Consider the following 21,894-nt stretch of genomic DNA (forward strand, 5'->3'; position numbering starts at 1 on the left):
CACGTGGGTGACCTGAGGTAAAGGCCGGCTGGCTAGCGTGGTTTGCAGGGTCCCACTTGACTTACTGTCACCTCCCGGCTCCTCACTCCTGTGCTTCCTGTTTCTCCCGTCTCAACTCAGGACCTCCCACCGTCACGGCTTTCTCCCGTTTCTTTAAGGGGAAAAGCTTTGCCTTGCGCTCACTTCCTTGTTTAGTATTCCCTTTTGTTTACATTTTATTTTAAATGAGTTTTTATTGGCGTAGACTTGCCTTGCAGTGTTGAGTTGGTTTCAGCCGTACGCACACATGTAGTCTGTCCCGTTGGGATGCCCTTCCCGTTTAGGTGACCACGGAGCGTTGAGTAGGGTTCCCTGCGATGTACAGTAGATGATCATGAGTCATCCGTTTGATCCATAGGACTGGAAATATGTCAGCCCAGTCTCCCAGTTGGTCCACCTCCCCTTTGGTATCCATGTTCGTTCACTGTGTCTGTGACTGTTTTTGTTTTGCAAATAAAATCATCTACACCATTTTGCTAGAGTCTGCCTCCATGCATTAATATCCAATATTTATTTTTCCCTTTCTGACTTATTTCACTCTGTCGACAGCCTCTAGGTCCCTTGCTTCTGCTCAGAAAACTAGCCTCCCCTTTGCCAGGGGCCGTTTGCTGGTGCCCACCCCCTCCCACAGCTTTTTAGGACTCTGTCCTTTCGTTGTCATGTGTCCCGTGGTGGCGGCTTCCTCTTGCCTGCCTGGTCCCCCGACTAGAAGTCAGTGCTGTGAGGTCAGGGATGACATCCATCTTGTTCTCTGTCAGGTCATCGGCACACTCAGAGCAAACACCACCATATAAAAATGGTGAGTTGGGTTTGGTTCTGCTTAAAGGTATTTGGCAAAGTAGGCTGAAAAATGAAATTAGCGACAGAATGAGCCCATTTTTGTTGGACCTGAGGAGCCAAGGCTGGAATACCTGGGCCCCCTGTTTTTCCCCTGGCCTCTGAGCAGCCTAAGGCCACCATCTGCATTCCAACTGACCCGGCCCGCAAGTCTGTATTTGTCCACAAGAGACTGATTATACTTAACCTCAGCAATGACGTGACCAAGGAACGCCTTGTACTATCAACAGGCATAAATAACCAAAATATTCGTGGTCCTTAAGATGGATTTGCACAAGGCTGAGATGCCTTCCATTGCTAAGAGTGCAGATTTTTGAACAATGGAAAGATGGCATTTCCACATTAACTTAAGTAATGGAAAAAGATACACAGTTTTGTTATCTGTTAAAAGATTGCACATCTTCTGCCAAAAATATTACTTAGCTGCAGTGCTTTTAATGTGTTCATCAATTTTGGCATTTATCCGTATTTGGAGAAAAATTAAAACTGGACTTGAATTGAATCTTTGTCTCCTAGAAGTGGTTATTTGTGACCCCACTCTGTTATGAAATATATTTATTTTGAAGGGTTTAAGTGATTTAAAAGATTTTTTAAACTAATTTTTTTAAATGTAGTTGTCTTTTTAAAAAACCCTTCTTGTTTGATAGAGAACAAGTTTGTTTGTTTTTTTAAACTGGTACATATCAGGTGGTTATTTGCCAGTTAATCTGAGAGCTAATATGAAACTGGTATTTGGATTTAATTCAGTTCCATGAGAACAGAGTTAAAATTTTGTGATACAGGGCCCATTATCCTGGCAGTTGTGAGGGATTTTTGTGCTGGGACGCAGGGCTGACAAAGAGTCACTGTACAGGCTCCATTTATAACTGAGCACTTTCACACTGCAATTTAGGAGGTGTGCAGCTCAGGAAATTGCCGGCTTTGGCCGGAGCACACTTTAACTGCAAGGAAAATTTTATTCGTCACTCAAGTAATTGGCAGTTTTAATACCTTGTTCATAATTACCTTATAAACAAACGAATGCACAAACCAAAGATTGTGTGGCCTGTTATCTACCTTGCAGCCTTCTTTGAGCAACGTGATAGACACCTGTGGGTCTCCCTCACTCTCCCGCCAATTACTAGCTTGCTCCATTTATTGCGAACCTGTGGCTATTTCTTCTTGCTGTTAAATAGAAGCGTAGCTCTGCTAGCTAGCCCCACACAACCTGGGGACCAAAACCAGATGCAGAGTTTGATGGGGGGCAGTGCCTACAGACCAGACAGGGAGGGAAGGAGATGGGGGGGGTGCTTCAGGGTGACTCTGCTGCTTGGCGGAGGGGACATCCTGGTAATGCAAACATTCGGGCTAAATGCATTGAAGAGAACATTTTTGTCCCCCGAAATGTGGTTTTTTTTTTAAACCCACACACCCTGACCCTACGGCCCTGTGGCTTGTCTGTTGGACTGAATCCATCTCCGGGACGTGGAAACTGACTAATTGTCTCACTTGCCTTACCCTGTACCTCACAGCTAGATCAAGGGTTTACATGATGATGAATCCAGATGCGGGAAATGGTCAGAATCAGAGGTCGTGGCTGACTTAACTCTAAACAAAGTCTGTTAAGACTTTATGGGAATCTCAGGAGCTTGATAATTGTAACTTATACATGGGACTGCTAATCCCCCCGCCTTTTGCTGAACCTTACTATTTTCACAGAGTTCAGCTATTAGGGTATAAATCACCCATGCCTGTTGCCTTATGTAGGATTACTTTAAAAATGGTGTTAGATTTTCAGATGACTTGGGTTAAAAAAGACAATTCCCTGACAGTCCTTAGAGGTAACACACGGAGGTTTTTCAACAGTGTTTTGGGAGTTGTGTTAGTTCTTTGTTATTGGAACCGATTTAAAATGTATGGCCTGTTTTCTCCCCTTACCGGGCAAAGCAGCACCTGGCATTTGCAGGGATTTGGGAAGCTGGCCTTCTACTCTGCTCGTTGCCAAACACACGCAGACTCCTGGGTTCCTCTTAATCCACCTGGGGTGAGACCCCGTTTTTAGGGCCTCCTTCGTGTTGGCATTGGAGAAGGAAGTGGCAGCCCACTCCAGTGTTCTTGCCTGGAGAATCCCATGGACAGAGGAGGCTGGCAGGCTACAGTCCATGGGGCCACAAAGAGTCGGACAGGACTGAGTGAGTGGGCACTCGGTGTTGGCATGACGATGGCTCAGTGAGCTGGTGTGCATCCCCGGAGGAGTTTGGAATCAGTAGTTCAGCATGTTTGCAAGCGTGAGAAGTTGCAGGCCCTTCTGGAGGTGCATCTTCATGTAAGCACTTTCATATCAAAATATGTTTGTACTCAATGAAACAGCCGTTAGGGAGTGCTTTCGGGACCAATAGGGAATTACTCTGTGAGATGGGAGAGCTTAGACTTCTTAGGTTAAAAGCTATAGTTTCCTAATTTAAACACCAGAGAGATGTTATAATTAGATGGCATAATATATGAAAAATGTCTAGCATAGGTCTTGGCTTTTAATATGTGCTCAGTGTTACTAAATTCCTTATATATTCTAAAATGGGATTCCCATCCTGCCTGCCAACACAGAAGATGTAAGAGCCACAGGTTCGATCCCTGGGTTGGGAAGATCCCCTGGAGGGGAGGGCATGGCACCCCACTCCAGTACTCCTGCCTGGACAATCCCATGGACAGAGGAGCCTGGTGGGCTGCAGTCCACTGGGTCTCACAGAGTCGGACAGGACTGAAGCGACTTAGCACGCACACGTGCACATTCCAAAACTGAGGGGTAGAGACACAGTTTCAAAGGCGCTCACAGTGTGGCAGAGACCAACAGCATAAAAAGTGGTTGCCAGATGCAGCAGAGGATTTTCTGGAAATCCACGAGAGGTGCTCCTGTGGTGAGAGGCACATGAATCATCATAATGCAAAAGAACTTAACAACTTACAGACCCAGAAATGTTTTAATGCATCTTTTGTTATCTGAACATTATTGAATGGAGTGTTTCAGTATTAACAAATCTCTGGCCACGGGCATTAGTATTTGCAAAAATCCTCTGGTCAGAAATATATTAATGAACTCAAAGCACTCTACGAATGTGGTTATTGGTAACAAAGATACACATACAGTCTCATTTCTAAATTTTCCTCTTAAGTGAGTTTTACCTAAGACTGTGTCTGGAGATACGCAGATGACACCACCCTTATGGCAGACACAAAGAGGAACTAAAGAGCCTCTTGATGAAAGTGAAAGAGGAGAGTGAAAAAGTTGGTTTAAAACTCAACATTCAGAAAACTAAGATCATGGCATCCAGTCCCATCACTTCATGGCAAATATGTGGGAAAACAATGGAAACAGTGAGAAACTTTATTTTGGGGGGCTCCAAAATCAATGCAGGTGGTGACTACAGCCTGAAATTAAAAGATGCTTGCTTCTTGGAAGAAAAGCTGTGACCAACCTAGACAGCATATTAAAAACCAGAGACATTGCTTTGCCAACAAAGGTCCGTCTAGTCAAGGCTATGGTTTTTCCAGTGGTCATGTGTGGATGTGAGAGATGGACTATAAAGAAAGCTAAGCACCGAAGAATTGATGCTTTTGAACTGTGGTGTTGGAGAAGACTCTTGAGAGTCCCTTGGACTGCATGGGGGATCCAACCTGTCCATCCTAAAGGAAAGCAGTCCTGAGTTTTCATTAGAAGGACTGATGCTGAAGCTGAAATTCCAATACTTTGACCACCTGATGCAAAGAACTGACTCATTTGAAAAGACACTGATGCTGGGAAAGATTAAAGGCAGGAGGAGAAGGGGACCACAGAGGATGAGATGGTTGAATGGCATCACCGACTCAATGGACCTGAGTTTGAGTAAACTCTGGGAGTTAGTGATGGACAGGAAAGCCTGGCATGCAGCAGTCCATGGGGTCGCAAAGAGTCAGACACGACTGAGCGACTGAACTGAACTGAATGTCTAGAAATGGCAGCACGTGACTTATATAACATACAAAGTTCCACTTAGAGCCTTCAGATTGTTTCATTGTCCTTCGGCTGTGAAGAAAAGACCTTTCTTTTCAGGTACACTCTGCCGTCATCCAAGCCTCTCTCCCTTGACATTTTATTTTCTCTCGTCTGCTGCTGCTGCTACTGCTAAGTCGCTTCAGTCGTGTCTGACCCTGTGCAACCCCGTAGACGGCAGCCCGCCAGGCTCCCCCGTCCCTGGGATTCTCCAGGCAAGAACACTGGAGTGGGCTGCCATTTCCTTCTCCAATGCGTGAAAGTGAAAAGTGAAAGTGACGCCGCTCAGTCATGTCTGACTCTTCACGACCCCATGGACTGCAGCCCACCAGGCTCCTCGGCCCGTGGGCTTTTCCAGGCACGAGCACTGGAGTGGGGTGCCATTGCCTTCTCCGTTCTCTTGCCTGGTAGATGATCTAAGAAGCCCAGGCTGGCTGGTCTGACATGACAGTTAAGATGGTTTTTGCACACCAGTTTGGTTCCTGTTTTCTAGCAAGCTTCTCATTCAGTGTTGAATCTCCCCTTTGAAAACTGTTGCATTGATGACCTTTTAATCGCTTTGACTTGGCCTCTGGCTTGTTCATGTTTGTTTTTTCATTTGTGGTCTAGGGTAGTGATCTTCAGTAGAACTTTCCATGGTAGTGGGGATGTTCTGTGTGTGCACTGATCCGTTTGACAGACACCAGGCTAATGTGTCTATTCAGGACCTGACCTGTGGCTGCTGTGACTAAGGAACTGAACTTGAACATTTAATTTTAATTTAAATGTGAAGAGCTGTAGCAGCTATGTGGCTCCCATGATCTGGTGTTTAAGACTTTTTTAAAGTCTCAAGCTTTTTTAAAATCTCCTTGTTCCCAGAGATTGTTTAGACTGGCATGCTCTTAACTAATAACTTTTGTAATATTCAAAGCCTTGGAGTATATCCACTGGTTTTGAAGAATACAGCAATGCTTTGAAACTTGCTGTTTCTTAAAGAAAAAGAGAGTTGTCCATGATGGCTTTTAAAAAGCCCAGTCTAATGAGTATTTTAAGCTCATTTGCACATACAGTATGTATACTTTCCAAGAGAAGAAGCAGAGATGGATGAGTAGGGAACTAACAGATCAGTGTCCAGAAGGCCAGCTTCCTGCTGGTCATTTCATAAAATGATAAGGAAGAAAGACCGTTAACAAAGTCACAGAAAGAAAAAAAATCAGTTTAAATGCATTCCATTCAGATAACCACAGCTGTTAAACACACCAGATTTATATAGGAATGTTTTTCATATTTCTAACTTTATGATCTGTTATTTAGCGAAACATTGAAGTGACTAAAGAGTTGCTGTGTTAAAAGTGCTCTTTAGAGCGATCAGTTTTCCATATTTGTGAAGAACAAGTTAGAAATAGTATTTTTCACCTTTCAGATTGTTGTACCATTCATTCTGTTATCTGTGCCATTCTTTAAATCCAGAGCTGGAAACAAAATTGTGGAAATATTACCTGAACATCTGAGACAGTTTCAATCCCTTGAAACTTTGGACCTGAGTGGCAATAATATTTCAGAACTTAAAACTGCACTTCCACCCCTACAACTCAAGTATCTGTAAGTCAAGTTGTTTTTAACAAAATTTTCACCTGTGATGAAAATATTGTGCTATATTAAAAAAGAAACAACTTGTATGATAGAGACCAGAATGCTAACTTTTTTTTAAACCTCTGTCTTCATTTAATTCTTACACTTTTGGATTGCAAAACAATGAGATCTCCTTTGACTACTATAGAGGAACCAAGTGCTTCTTTAAAAAATTAATCGAAAGTAAACCACTGGTGTGTTTTATTAATAAATGAATTTCACAAAAATTAGATAAGCGTCTCTTAACAGATGTTTGTAATCTTCAAATGTTTTAGTCACTCTTTCCCTAGAAATATGTGAATCATAGTTGACATTGGCCTTCAGGGACCTAAAGAGTTAATTATATTAATGTCCATTGTAACAAATAATGGCTCAGCCCTCTGAACAAGTGTTTCTGTACAGAGAATGCATGCTCTTTAACTTCCCAAAGAGAAACTCAGCTTCAGACTCTCTACAGGTATATCAACAGCAACCGAGTCACATCCATGGAACCTGGGTATTTTGACAATTTGGCCCACACACTCCTGGTATTGAAGCTGAACAGGAACCGTATCTCAGCTCTTCCACCCAAGATGTTTAAACTGCCCCAACTGCAACACCTGTAAGTAAAATGTTCTCTTAGATATGGTGTCCTCTAAACCCTTGGCATCGTCCCCCTAAAATCCACCACGTGGCAGAAGGAGTTTAGCAGCAAGGAGGTAGCTCCCTCTCCTCCGAGAGCTGGAGATGCAGAATCTGAATCAGAAAGAGCCTTAGAAGTCACCCAGCGTAGTCTTCTGCCTGAGAAGCAGGTTGGGTGTTCCCAAGAGCGGAGAGTGTGGTCATCAAACAACCTCCGTACAAAGACATCATGATGGCACGGAAGATGTGACTCTCCATGGAGCTGCAGATGGCGATAGTACTGCCAGCGACTGACTGCAGGGGCCCTGGCAGCTTAAGGAGCTACAGAGAACTGTCTCATTAATAACGGTGGCGCCCTCTCTGAACAGGCTCCTACCATATAGTGGTTTTCAGCCTTGGCTGCATATTACAGACACTTATGGAGCTTTTGAACATCCCAGTGCCCAGGCCACACCCTACACCAATTACGTTAGAACCTCTGGGAGTAGGATCCCGGCTTCAATAATTTTTTAAAACTCTCCAGGTAATTCCAGGGTGCCAACAAGATTAAGAATGACTGCCTCCGAGAGAAAGTATTAAACACAGGGCACATCGTGACAGAGGGGAATCAACTTTTGTAAGCAGTTGAACAGGATGAGCTTGACAGTCCTGCTCCTGAATAGACCTCCTGTTTTAACATGATATTCAGTACTCCCATTCTGGATAACTTTAAAAACCAATGTTAACATGTTTAGTTCTACACTGAATGGACAACAGTTTAGAAACTGAAGTGCAGTCTGGTGTCCGTGTTTTATCGCTCTGAAAATGCATCCCATGTGTCAGAACGAAATTTGTTCACTGCTAATAAATCAAAATTCTTCTCAATAAAAATGTTCAGAAATTTAAAATAGCCTCTGTAATTTAATGCAGGCTAGTTTAACTGTATTGTCGTAATGTCACATTTTATTACTGCCTCCAGAATTTGTCATATAAGCTAACTGTTTAACATCCAATGCAGTGAACTCAACCGAAACAAGATTAAAAACGTAGATGGACTCACTTTCCAAGGGCTTGGTGCTCTGAAGTCTCTGAAAATGCAAAGAAATGGAGTGACAAGACTTATGGATGGAGCTTTCTGGGGGCTGAGCAGCATGGAAATCTTGTAAGTGTGGGTGGTCAGTTCCTGCTCAGGCAGTGTGATCCTGAAATGCTCTGTAAGCATTCAGCAGCTTTTCTTTGAAACCCTGTGTTAGAGCCTCATCATTGATAATCTTATAATTTAATATTTAGTTTTGTTTCAGGTGTTGTGACTGGGAATGTAGAAGCGTAGTATTTTCTGATGATATCTCTGTATAACAAAAGCTACACACCTCAGTAGGCATATGTAATAGGTCGTAATCGTGTCCCCTTTGAAGAGTCTCAATAATAAACTTAGGATCCTGCTTTTGACTCTTGTTGTCAATGTAGGCAGCTGGACCATAACAACCTAACAGAGATTACCAAAGGCTGGCTTTACGGCTTGCTGATGCTGCAGGAACTTCATCTCAGTCAGAATGCCATCAACAGGATCAGCCCTGATGCCTGGGAGTTCTGCCAGAAACTCAGTGAGCTGTGAGTAGCCTGCTATTCTCCTCAGGTTTGAGAGCAGGAATCATGCCAAAGCATGAGCTTCTTACCAGTGATCTGTGAAATTTTCATAACAGAGTTTCCAAGGTGACAGCTTTTTTCTTTTTTTTTTTTCACATGCAACCTAGGCATAGTTTTTTTGTGAGAAGTTGAAGCTAGCTTCAACTTCAGCAACTGCTGTTTCAGTTCTGTGGCACAGGGGCTAAAGCAATGGTGGTGATTTTCAAATAAAAAGATTTTAATTACTAGGATTAGGAATAATGTTTACCTTAGTATTATTAAGAAGGAGGAGTTTTAAAATAAGGATTATTGTGGTAATATATATTACCTGTTTTTGTCTTTTTTTTTTCTCCTACAAATCACTGCTTTGAATTAGAAAATAAAAGCTATTGTTGGTTTTTTTGTTGTTGTTCGTTTTCTCTTTACAGGGACCTAACGTACAATCACTTATCGAGGTTGGATGATTCAAGCTTCCTGGGCCTAAGCTTGCTAAATACATTGCACATTGGGAATAACAGAGTCAGCTACATTGCTGATTGTGCCTTCCGGGGGCTTTCCAGCTTGAAGACTTTGTAAGTTACACATTTTGCAAGTTACACATTTTGCTCTCTGTGCATGAAGCTAATTGGTTCCTAAGCATAACCTACTTTTCTCCAAGCAGATTTCCTTTGTTGTGAAGGAAATGTGTACAGCCTCAGAAGAAGTGTCTTAATCTTTCCCAGATCAGTTTGATTAAAATCAGTCCATTTCATCCATATGTGCTACTTAGAGGGATTAGAAGGAACAGTGATCAGATTGGTGAGGTGATTACAGTTAGCCTTCTCAGGATCTCCAGGAAGTTGGTAACTGCTCAACAGGCAAACAGTTTTAAATCCACTCATTTTTTGTTCGTAAAAATGCAGATTAAAAATTACCCAGAGCAGGAAAGATATATAAAGGGCAGCAAAAGAAGATGCCTGTTGGTGAGACCAGTTCTATCCAGACTTGATCTCTGTCCCAAGAGAAGGAAGAGGGGGTGGGATTAATTGACCTTTGGAAAAGCTCTCAAATATTCATTTGAATGTTGTGCAACGGGCTCTGGATTTTTGCACTGTCAGAAACTTTTGCTCTGTACACTATTTGAAGCATTACATAATTGAAAAGTATGTTGTATGCCTTGGCACCCTGCTCCTTGTGTGGTTGGAACGGTGGTTTTAAAGTTCACCGTACTTTTCAGGCTATTCAAGTCTTTCAGAATTTAGTCATCTTGATAGAGGAGTTCATAGGGCCAGAGTCAGCTATCCTAATTTCAGGCAAAAGTGTAAAATGTTGTTGAGAGAGGAGGTAAGAAGTATGTTGAGGGGAGAAAGAGTTTTCTATTGTTTTGAAAGGGGCAGAGATGACATGGGGAGTTATGAGGGATTTATTAGAAATTACATGATCTTAGCTTTCTAAGCATATCTCTAATAGAGGATGCTTCCCTGGTGGCACAGTGGTTTAGAACCCGCCTAGGAATGCAGGAGACACTGGTTTGATCCCTGGTCCGGGCGGGTTTCACATGCCACAGAGCAGCTAAGCCTGTGAGCCACAACCACTGAGCCCAGGCTCTAGAGCCCGAGGACCACAGTGCTGAAGCCCACACACAGCAGTGAAGACCTGCCCCGTGCAACTGTACATAATTACGTAAATAAAAACCCATCTCCTCTGGGCCACTTTGATTAAAAAAGAAAAAGAAAAAAGCCTGTATCTTTTGTTCCATATCTGGTACCAGTTTCAGTATCTTTCCTTTTTAACTAGAGATCTGAAGAATAATGAAATTTCCTGGACCATTGAGGACATGAATGGTGCTTTCTCTGGGCTTGACAAACTGAGGCGCCTGTGAGTATCGTTTGCTTCATAATCTGTGTCACTCTTTGACCCAGATATGCTGTTTTTTGGTTTTGGCCATGCTGCATGGCTTGAGATCTTAGTTCTCCAACCAGGAGAACTAAGGGGTCACAGCATTTGAAGCCCTGAGTCCAACGACTGGACCACCAGCGTGTTCCCTGAACATTTTATCTTAATCTAACTCAATTCCACACACAAGCTGACATCTTTAAAGAGTTGTGGAACGAGGTGCTTAATCTGGTTGCTACCTTTTGTCGTTTCCCCAGATGACTACCGCTATACAGGAAGTGTATTAATTAGGTTTTCTTCCTTGGTTATGGTGCTTTTACCCTACAACTGGGTCATTGCAGCTGATTTTAATATCCAGATAAAAATTTTCAGTTGTCTCAAGAGCTTACTTAGACTCTAGGGATTACTGTTGTGTAAAGGTTAGTGCACTTACTAAGTTCAACATTTGAAATGTCACAGAAATGTTTAAATGAAATGATCCAGTGACCAGTGATCATTGGTGGTTTATCAGTGGACTCCAAGCAGCACAGGATAAAAACATTGTTTCTGTTTGGCCACAAAATGGCCTTGCAGGTGGCCAAATTCTGTATTTTAAATGAGTAACTTTCAAATTGACATCCATTTAGTTCTAAACTTCTGTGAGTGATGAAGGTATCCATGGAGTGGGTGGTTAAGGAGACAGTCTCCACTGTTACCTGCTTTATTTATGAGTGTTTTGAGACATTTTACTTGGAATAGGTTTCTGCCTCTTTGAAAATAATCACTGCTTTACTTTACCCATCAGAGTAACTTTTGAATACCTGTTTTTGCTGGGTTCTCTGTCAGATGCTTTGCAACCATGCTGAACTGAAATCTGTGTCATGGATATGTTTTTTAAGGATGTATTGTTTAATTGAAGAAAAGGGAATATTCACAAATGGTTTAAAAAGCAGTTCTTTTCATGACAATTGCACTCTAAAATGGCTTTTTACTAACTGTTCTATTGTAACTTTTTTTTTTTTTAAAGAATACTCCAGGGAAACCGGATTCGATCCATTACAAAGAAAGCCTTCACTGGTTTGGATGCATTAGAACACCTGTGAGTAGCAGTTTAGTTACCTTAGAGGCAGTCTGTGGTGGTTATCCCCTTATGTCTGTCTATACCTGTATGGAAGTGTAAGTGCACACATACATGTTTCTTTTGCATTTAAAGGTGTTTCTTTCCATCATTTTGGGGTTTCCTTTAGTTATGTTTCTCAAGCAGTGGCATATTTAATTTTTTTTTTTAAAAACTACTATTTCTTATGTACCCACTGCACATCAAGCATTATGTCAGGTATTTATTTATATTTCTCAATCCTCACGAGAAAACTATTTAATAGCTATCATTATCTGAATTTTTAAGTTAAGACATGGAGGTTCTAAGAGTTCTTGCTTAAATTGAACAGTTAAGAGGGTGACTTGCAAGATCAATAAAGACAGTTCCCCCCACGCCAACCCCAGTTCCTGAGAGTGACTGAGAGTTGTAACACCACTTGGAGAACTTCTGTTAGTTGTTGCTGTTGTTTAATTAGAAAAAGCACGCAGCCTGTTTTCCTCCTTCTGTTCTTTCTCATCTCTTGCTACTGACCTCTGAGTTAGCCGCTGGCAGGAGCAGAGCTCAGACCAGGGCAGCCTCTCCCGTCACAGCAGCTGTCTCCTTCACGACCTCGGCCTGCCCGGGAGCTGGAGGCACACGTTTCTGAAAGGACAGTTAGGGACCCGGATGTTTTCAGGCACGAAGAGCAGAAGCGCGCGGCCTCAGTGGCAGTCAGCGCCCGCAGGGCCAGGGCCAACCAGCCTCTGAGGACCGCGGGCGGATGTCTGTATCGATACATGCAGTGGGAGCCTGCGGCCGTGTGCCGTGTGTCCAGCCTGACTTCTAACGTTTATAGCCGAGGGTTTTATTATCTGTTAACCTGGACGGTAGAAGTTATCATTTAAAGGACACAGTTGGTTTGTACCGTCCCTGGCGCTGTGCGCATAGTTATTATCTGGGCATCACTTTCTCGTCCTCTTCCCACGGAGCCCCGGGCTGCAGAAAGCTCTGGACGGCCAGCCCCGGCAGCCGTGCCGCGGCCCAGGTTACAGTGGGATGCCTGCAGGGCAGAGTTGGGAAGGGCGGCCAGTGTTGCCGGGCTTCCCGGAGCAAGTTACTTTCAAAGGGAAACTAGCCAGAAGGGTTTGTCATCTGACCCTTCCGCTCTTGGGAAAGTGAAATTAGTGGATCCTTGGAGCATTAACATCTCCTTTCGTTTCCTAAACCTTCAGAACTCTCCCAGCGTCCTTCTTTGCCCACGTTTGGGACCTGGGTTCTGTCTTCTCTTGCCCCTCATCTCATTCGGAATCGCCTCTGTCCACTCTGAATCCTCTAAAGGAAAACAGTAGTTCAGGCGGGGAGGACTTTAAATCAGCCTGCTTGTCAGCACCAGTGAAAAAAAAAAATCAGCCCAGAATATTCTCACATTTTATGAACATCCTGCCTGAAGTGGTTGTTTGTTGGTTGGTGTGTTTTAGTAAGTACCTCTTGTCTGAACACCTGCCTGTCTCGCCATTAGTAAGTTGTATGTATCAGGAGAGGCTAGTGACTAAGAACAGCGGTTTTGAAACTGAAAATAATTGAGTTCAAATCTTATCTGCCCCTTTCATGCCGAGCCAAGCTGGTTATACCATCTTCTTTTTTGTGTTGCTGTGAGGAATAACATGTAATAATGTGTAAGCAAAAATCACTTAACATGGTTGCATGTCATAGAAGATATTCTATACGTGATGGTTTTTTAAAAGCATAATTATGAGGAATTTTATATGTGTATTTAAGTAACTAAAGTTTACTAATTTGAATAGTGAGAAATAAAAGAAAATAACACGGCAGAATGGCTTAGGCCCTTAAGAGTCAAAAAATCTGTATGTGGTGATATAAAATCTCTCTCACCATAATAGAATCTGCCTCTGAATCAGATATCCTTGTTCTATAACACAAGCCTCCTGATGAGTTCTATGATCACCCTGTCGGTGCATTTCCGCACATAGAGTATTTTGGGGGTGAGCTGGGGGTAGGTATCATGGGCCCAACCTGTGCCTGAAGGCACACAGTGACTATAATTTCCTCTAATGTGTTTGATTTGGTGGCTTTTTCAGAGACCTGAGTGACAACGCAATCATGTCATTACAAGGCAATGCTTTTTCACAAATGAAGAAGCTTCAGCAACTGTAAGCATTTCTTTTCTTTCCAAGAGTTTCACATAAAGCATTGAGGGGCCACCTGTCAAGGGATGGGGCATCCTGGATTAGGTATCTGTAGAAAGTATGTGGCACGTTCATCACGTGACTTAACTTTTATTACCAGAAGGCAGGAGGAGTGGGGTTTTGTCCCATTTGTTGCAACGAGGAGTTTCTTTTTCTTAAATATGCGATTTAAATTTGTGAGACCCAGTATAGCGCAGTGCCTCATCATAGTAACCAGTTTTCAGGACTGAGATATTTTCAGCGTTGCTATACTTCTGTCTCTCCCACCAATAAGAACAACACCACCACCAACAAAACAATGGTGCTCGTTCCCTGTCTTGCATGTTAAGATGCACTACATAGTATTTATTCCATGGGATGTGTGTATTTGGTTTCTCCATTCAATGCTTTGTTAATATTTACTTGAGTTTAGTTTACTGGTAGAAATCTGCATTTCATACAAAACAGACTGAATGAAATTACTCTCCTCAGGCACTTAAATACATCAAGCCTTTTATGCGATTGCCAGTTGAAATGGCTGCCACAGTGGGTGGCGGAAAACCACTTTCAGAGCTTCGTAAACGCCAGCTGTGCCCACCCTCAGCTGTTGAAGGGAAGAAGTATTTTTGCTGTTAGTCCAGATGGCTTTGTGTGTGGTGAGTGCAACTGTGGTCTTTGCCTTTTATTCATTTTTCTTTTTCTTTCCCTCCCATTTGTCCAAAGAATGGATTTGCATAAATGTATATACCCTAAATGAAGCTCTTATTTCTGCTGAGGTAGATGAGAATGGATCTGTAGTTTGCTGATGATTGCAGTTTTTCCTGATGAAAACATTTTTTTTTTCTGCAATTTCTTCCTCTTTGTGTTGGCATCAGGGTGGTCTGGTGGAAAGAGAGTGATGTTGTTGTCTTGAGAGAATTGGAGGATAGTAGCAGCCCTGCTCCTAAATTGCAAGTCCCTAACTCTCAGTCTTCTAATCTGTGAAATGGGAATACTGCTATCTGCCCTCCCCAAATCCAGGGGTTGTTGAGAGGTTCTCTTGAGTTCAGTGAACAGACTGACTTGAATCTTGTGCAGATGCTGTTTACAAGGAATAGAAAGAGACAATGATTAGCTCGTGATTTATAGACTACTAAAAATTTTATTGTCCTCGTTCAGTCGCTAAGTCGAGTCCAGCTCTTTGCAACCCCATGGACTGCAGTATATCAGGCCCCTGTGTCCTCACCTGTCTCCCAAAGATTGCTCAGATTCATGTCCATTGAGTCAGTGTTGCTATCTAAAATTTTACTCTTGGTGAGTAAAACATTACAAGTAACACAAGGTTTGAGTTTATTGTGAATATATTTAAGGTCCATTGTTTTTTCATCTAAGCCTCTCAGCATAGAAGTCTGCTTACCCAACTTTAGAGAGCTCGTTAGCAGATCTGGCTCAGACACCCAGGTTTCCATCTCTCTGGTGCAGCCTCCTGTTTACTGCATTCAGTTCAATTCAGTCACTCAATCGTGTCTGACTCTTTGCGACCCCATGGACTGCAGCATGCCAGGTTTCCCTGTCCATCACCAACTCCCAGAGCTTGCTCACACTCATGTCCATCAAGTCGGTGATGCCATCCAACCATCTCATCCTCTGTCATCCGCTTCTCCTCCTGCCTTCAATCTTTCCCAGCATCAGGGTCTTTTCCAGTGAGTCAGCTCTTCACATCAGGTGGCCAAAGTATTGGAGTTTCAGCTTCAGCATCAGTCCTTCTAGTGGATATTCAGGACTGATTTCCTTTAGGATGGACTGGGTGGATCTCCTTGTAGTCCAAGGGATCCTCAAGAGTCTTCTCCAACTCCACAATTCAAAAGCATCAATTCTTCAGCACTCTTGTTTCTTTATAGTCCAACTTTCACATGCATACATGACTACTGGAAAAACCATAGCTTTGACTAGGTGGACCTTTGTTGGTAAAGTAATGTCTCTGCTTTTTAATATGCTGTCTAGGTTGGTCATAACTTTTCTTCTAAGGAGCAAGCGTCTTTTAATTGCATGTCTGCAGTCACCATATCAGTGATTTTGGAGCCCAAAAAAATAGTCTGTCATTCTTTATATTGTTTCCCCATCTATTTCCCATGAAATGATGGGACCGGATACCATAATCTTAGTTTCCTGAATGTTGAGTTTTATTTAAGCCAGCCTTTTCACTCCCCTCTTTCACTTTCATCAAGAGGCTCTTTAGTTCTTCTTTGCTTTCTGCCATAAGGGTGGCGTCATCTGCGTATCTGAGGTTATTGATATTTTTCCTGGCAATTGATATTTCTCGCGGCAAGTCTACTGCATTACTCTGCTGTTTACTATCTGATGTCGTGGAGAGACCTTTGTAAAACTAAATTTGCATATAGAACATGAAATCAAAATTGCACTTGAATTTTAGTATGTGTATTAAGATATTACAGAGCCCAATTCTACATTTGCCTCTAAATTTTATTTAAAACTGCTTTGCCTGCAATTGTTTAGTCAAGTACAAGAAAAACATATTTTTATTTTACATTGCTGCATTAAGTGGTGCCAACAGTTTCTGCAAATAAAATATCTTTGTAGCTTTTGGATCTAAGTAAGCATTTGGCATTCATTTGTAAGGGCCTGAGCTATTCCTTTTCCGTGGTCTTTATTTCTCAGTTCTCTATTACTCTCTCTATTACTTTGAGAAATACATATGTGTAGATGTAGGTGTGTGTTTGTGTATGTGTCACATCCATGGATTTTTCACTCCCTCCATTGTGAATCTGAACCTTGATTTACCAGATGAGAATTTTAGAATAGTCCTACAGAAAAGGAAACCATCCTGGTTACAACATGCAGGAATGGCATTGGAAATTAGCTGCATTGGAGTTGTGAAAGGGTCCTCCACGCCCTGTTCATACACACACACACATACGCGCGTGCATCATTTTTTCAGTGCAACCAAATAATACATTTTGGTTGATTTAAGATGCTTCCTTCTGGGTACAGACCATCTCTGAGAAACTGAAGTTCAGAAAGGTAACTTTTCCAAAAAGCAACAGAACTAAATATAACTGTTTGGAATGACAGAGCTGCTTATCTGTAATTATAACGTAGGTCTGACAGTGCAGCGCAGTGGCCTGATGGACGGACGGTCCACCCTAAACTCCAGGCTGGAACCCGGGGCCCACAGCGAACTTGAGGGATGCTTTGTCTTTCACTGCAGAATCATTTTCTCCTGCTCTACCTAAAAATGACTGCTTTTTGGGTTTCCTGGCGGCTCAGATGATAAAGAATTTGCCAGCAATGCAGGAGACCCAGGTTCAATCCCTGGGTTGGAAGGATCCCCTGGAGAAAGGACTGCTGCTCACTTCAGTATTCTTTCCTGGAGAATTCCATCCTGGAGAATTCCATGAACAGAGGAGCCTGGCGGGCTGCAGTCCATGGGGTCTCAAAGAGTTGGACACGACCGAGTGACTAACACTTAAAGAGAGTTCTAGTTTCGGTGAATGGAATGTTTATTGCTGTCTTTAGTGATACTGATTATCATTATTGACATTAGATTTCTTGTTTTTCTGCTGCTTATTTGTGGAGAGCATGGGGGGAAATGCAGTTCCAGATAGTAGCATTTAAAGGTGATCCATGAGCCTGAATGTGTCTTAACTAATTTCTTCTCGTATTTCTGCAAGAAAAAAAAGAAAAAAGCACAGGAGGTCTGGAGTAAACTGTATTCCAAAATATCAGTCTCCTCAGTTAGTGATGTGTAAATAGGTCTCCGTCTCTATTTGGAATGAATGACTAGTCGACTTTATACACTCTCTCCCGGTCTGTTGTTTCAACACTGGGACTGCTAGTCCATCTGTGAAGCACCACAACGTGTAAAACCTAAGCCCCTGTTTGTTTTGAGTTCTTGATGTTCCAGTCTCAGTAGCATTTGGACTCAAGCTTTACAGCTGTTTTGTTTCCTCCTCTCCATTTTGAACAGATGATTTTCCTAAACCCCAGATCACGGTTCAGCCAGAAACGCAGTCGGCAATAAAAGGTTCCAATTTGAGTTTTATCTGCTCGGCTGCCAGCAGCAGCGATTCCCCAATGACTTTCGCTTGGAAAAAAGACAATGAACTACTGCACGATGCCGAAATGGAAAATTACGCACACCTCCGGGCCCAGGGCGGCGAGGTGATGGAGTACACCACCATTCTCCGGCTCCGCAACGTGGAATTTACCAGTGAAGGGAAATACCAGTGTGTCATCTCCAATCACTTCGGTTCATCCTACTCTGTCAAAGCCAAGCTCACAGTAAACAGTATGTGATCTGACTTTTCCTCTTGCATTTAAAGATACGTTCTTATGAAACAGCAAGGACCTGGTTTCTTTTATCACCAACCCTGTCCTCTGCTCTCAGAGGTCTCCACCTAAACCCTGCCTTTCCCTACCTCTCAACCCACATTATTAATATTCTTGGTTATGTGTACCTAAGCTAGCTGTTATTGTATTGAAGACCCCATGCTTAGCATGGTGGGTAACCCAGATAAACCAGATACTTTTTGTTCTTTGAGAGTTCATGGTGTGGTTCGTCTGATGAGGAAGACCGTGAAGAACAGAGTTAAAGGATATCACCTTCTTTTTTTTTAAATTCAGATATAGTTGATTTATAGTGTTGTGTTAGCTTCAGGTATGCAGTAAAGTGATTCAGTTATAGGTATATTTTTTCAAATTATTTCCCATTATAGGTTATTACACGATATTGAATATAGTTCCCTGTGTTTTATGGGAAATCCTAGATGCTTGTCTGCTTTCTGCCATTGGTATCTATTAATCCCAGTTTCCTAGTTTATCTCTCAGCCCCTTTCCCCTTTGGTAGCCCTAAGTGTGTTTTCTATGTTTGTGAGTCTGTTTGTTTTATATACATAGATTAATTTGTATTATTTGTTTAGGCTCCAGATACATGTGATATAGTCTTTGTCTGTCTTACTGACTTCACGGGTATGAGAATCTCTAGGTCCCCACCGGTGTTGCTGCAAATGACATCATCTCATTCTTGTTTATGACTCGTATTCCATTGTATGTATTTACCACATCTTAAATCGTCTGCTGAAGGGTACTTGGCTTGTTTCTATGTCTTTGTTATTGTAGATAGTGCTGCTATGAACACTGGAGTACATGTATCTTTTAGAATTCGAATTTTCGTCTTTCCTAGGCCTGTGCCCAGGAGTGGAATTTCTGGGTCATAAGGTCACCGTGTTTTTAGTTTTTTAAAAACCCTCCATACTGTTTTCTGTAGTGGCTGCACCGGTCTACATTCCCATCAACAGAGAGCCCACCACCTTTAGCTTAGAGATCTCAGTTTGAATCCTGCCTCTCCTACTATCAGCTGTGGGACTCTCAGCAAGTTACTTAACCTCTGTCTATCTTCATTTCTACATCTTTGAAATAGGAATAATAATACCTACCTTACAGAGGTATACTTGTGAAATAAAGTAGTTTATGTAAAGGACTCGGCAGGATGCCTGGACTAGAGTAAGTGCTCAGTAGATGCAATAAGCATTAGCTGCTGCCGATGCGGGGGTCTCATCCTGCGTTTGTGTGGCAAGTAGACAGTTCTGCAGTTTATCATTTCATTGTTTTTATTGTCCATGGTAGAAGATATGGCTCATTAATGTGTTCATTCCACAAATAACTGCTGAGGCCTGAACAGAAAATTGTAGGCCAAAACGTGTGTCTAAAGTCATAGAATGTTAGAGCCAGGAGGAACTTTTAAAAAAAATAAAAGATGGAGTGGCCAGGGTACAAACAGATAACTGATTTGCCTAAGGTCTCACAGATAATTATTAAGGAAACTAAAAAGTGACTGGGAAATAGCAGAAAGACCATCAGTGTGAAGCTCAGGTGACCTGTTTCCTCCTGACTCTGTCATTTCTGTACCTGTGTAACCTTGAGGAGCTTCTCAACCACTCCATGTCTTGCAGTTGGAAACAAGCCCTGCCTTACTATGTCAGGGAAATTTTAAGTATCCAAAAAAGCGGGGGCAGGGGGCGATGAAAATGAGCCTCCTAACTCCAGAACGCTAATGCCCCCGTGTCGTATTTCTTATTTCAGTGCTTCCTTCGTTCACCAAGACCCCCATGGACCTCACCATCCGTGCCGGGGCCATGGCGCGCTTGGAGTGCGCTGCGCTGGGACACCCAGCCCCTCAGATAGCCTGGCAGAAGGACGGGGGCACGGACTTCCCGGCTGCGAGGGAGAGACGCATGCACGTGATGCCTGAGGATGACGTGTTCTTCATTGTGGACGTGAAGATAGAGGACATCGGGGTGTACAGCTGCACCGCTCAAAACAGCGCGGGCAGCGTTTCTGCAAATGCAACTCTCACTGTCCTCGGTGAGTGGGTGCTTTCAGATTCTGTAACCTTGTTAGTCTTTAGGCTACCAGCTCACCCAAAGGCCCTAAGAAGTGTCAGAACTCTGGAGGGTGAGGGCTGATCTGTAGGACAGTGCCCTTTCCTGGGAGGCCACAGTGGCTTCTCAGAAGCTTTCAGGTTGGGGAATGCATCACGCCTTCAGACCTGTGGGCAGTGAGATGAATCTGCCCCCTCCCTTCTGAGCAGGGGGAAGAGTAACGCTTTGATGCTGTCCCTTTTTGCTGGAATTACCTTTCTCTACTCTTTGCATTATACAGTCTGTACTTAAAGTCTTAACAGTATAAAGAATATAACAAAAATAAGTATCTGAATAAATTCAGAGAGACCTCTTTTTCTCAGCCTCCCATGCCACTCTGGAAATGAGTGGATCCTTTATCATTTACTTTATTGTGATTCAGCCACTCACTCATGTCCAGCTCTTTGCAACCCCGTGAACTGCAGCACGTCCGGCTTCCCTGTCCTTCCCCATCTCCCAGAGTTCACTCAAACTCCTATCCCCTGAGTTGACAGTGCCATCCAACCAGCTCATCTTCCGTCTTCGCCATCTCCTCATGCTCTCAGTCTTTCCCAGCATCAGGATCATTTACCTAAACAGATGCCTTTTAAAAATGTGAGCATGTTAATCATATATGTGTATTTTTGAAAGAGTAAATCAGGGTAACCTTATGAACACCAAATAATAAAAGCAAACTATTTTCAGAATTTTAATACAGGTGGGGACATCTAGCGCTAGGAAGTTTCCCTTTAAAAATTTAAACATTCTGATTTTTTTCATCCATCAACACACCCTTGTGCTTAATGTTATTTTTATGCATTTTCTGTTTCTAAAATATGTCTAAAATGTTTTGCTTTGCCCGACTTCCATCATTCCCCAGCCTTGCCAAGAATGAGGGAGACTAAGTGAGAGAAACTGTAAATATTATCCTTAAACTGGTGTTATAAGGAGATGACAGGCAGATGATGAAATGAAAGCCCAGGTGTCATATCCATGTTCAGGGTTTTAAAGAGGCGTGGGCGTGAAGCTGTGGGAGAATCCAGTCTCAGCTCCCCTTTGAATAAATTGAAGCAGGAGGTCTTAGGCTATGTAAACCCTAACTTCATGTCAGAGATTAAAAGCATAACTTGTCATTTCAGAGACACCGTCGTTCTTACGACCCCTGTTAGATCGAACTGTGACCAAGGGGGAAACGGCCGTCCTGCAGTGTATTGCGGGCGGGAGCCCTCCGCCCAGACTGAACTGGACCAAGGATGACAGCCCCTTGGTGGTCACCGAAAGGCACTTTTTTGCAGCCGGCAACCAGCTGCTAATCATCGTGGACTCGGACATCAGCGATGCCGGGAAGTACACGTGCGAAATGTCCAACACCCTGGGCACCGAGAGAGGCCACGTGCGCCTCAGCGTGATCCCCACGCCCACCTGCGACTCCCCTCAGCTGACGGCCTCGGCACTGGACGACGACGGCTGGGCCACTGTGGGCATTGTGATCATCGCCGTGGTTTGCTGCGTGGTGGGCACCTCGCTCGTGTGGGTGGTCATCATCTACCACACACGGCGGCGGAACGAAGACTGCAGCATCACCAACACAGGTGTGTCCGCGGAAGCCTGGCACGGGGCGCCAGAGGCGTGTGTGTGCAGGAGTCGTGTGGGGGTGGG

General features: G+C 43.2%; 1 protein-coding gene across 7 annotated transcripts in view; it reads left to right on the forward strand.

Annotated features, from left to right (window-relative positions):
• LRIG3 (leucine rich repeats and immunoglobulin like domains 3) overlaps positions 1-21,894 on the forward strand; it is a 52,194-nt gene that overhangs the window by 24,199 nt on the left and 6,101 nt on the right. For 2 of the 7 annotated variants that reach the window (XM_043888426.1, XM_043888463.1), the window contains exons 4-15: positions 6,332-6,463; positions 6,951-7,094; positions 8,112-8,255; positions 8,561-8,704; positions 9,148-9,291; positions 10,496-10,576; positions 11,601-11,672; positions 13,751-13,822; positions 14,330-14,493; positions 17,805-18,125; positions 19,919-20,200; positions 21,375-21,889. In XM_043888426.1, coding sequence (XP_043744361.1) covers positions 6,332-6,463; positions 6,951-7,094; positions 8,112-8,255; positions 8,561-8,704; positions 9,148-9,291; positions 10,496-10,576; positions 11,601-11,672; positions 13,751-13,822; positions 14,330-14,493; positions 17,805-18,125; positions 19,919-20,200; positions 21,375-21,889 — 2,215 coding nt within the window. Of the gene's footprint in view, positions 1-6,331; positions 6,464-6,950; positions 7,095-8,111; positions 8,256-8,560; positions 8,705-9,147; positions 9,292-10,495; positions 10,577-11,600; positions 11,673-13,750; positions 13,823-14,329; positions 14,494-17,804; positions 18,126-19,918; positions 20,201-21,374; positions 21,893-21,894 lie in introns of all 7 variants that reach the window. The other 5 variants (XM_043888441.1, XM_043888450.1, XM_043888433.1 and 2 more) reach the window with 4 other exon arrangements.

Source organism: Cervus elaphus, chromosome 3 (genome assembly GCF_910594005.1).
Source record: "Cervus elaphus chromosome 3, mCerEla1.1, whole genome shotgun sequence".
NCBI lineage: Eukaryota > Metazoa > Chordata > Mammalia > Artiodactyla > Cervidae > Cervus > Cervus elaphus.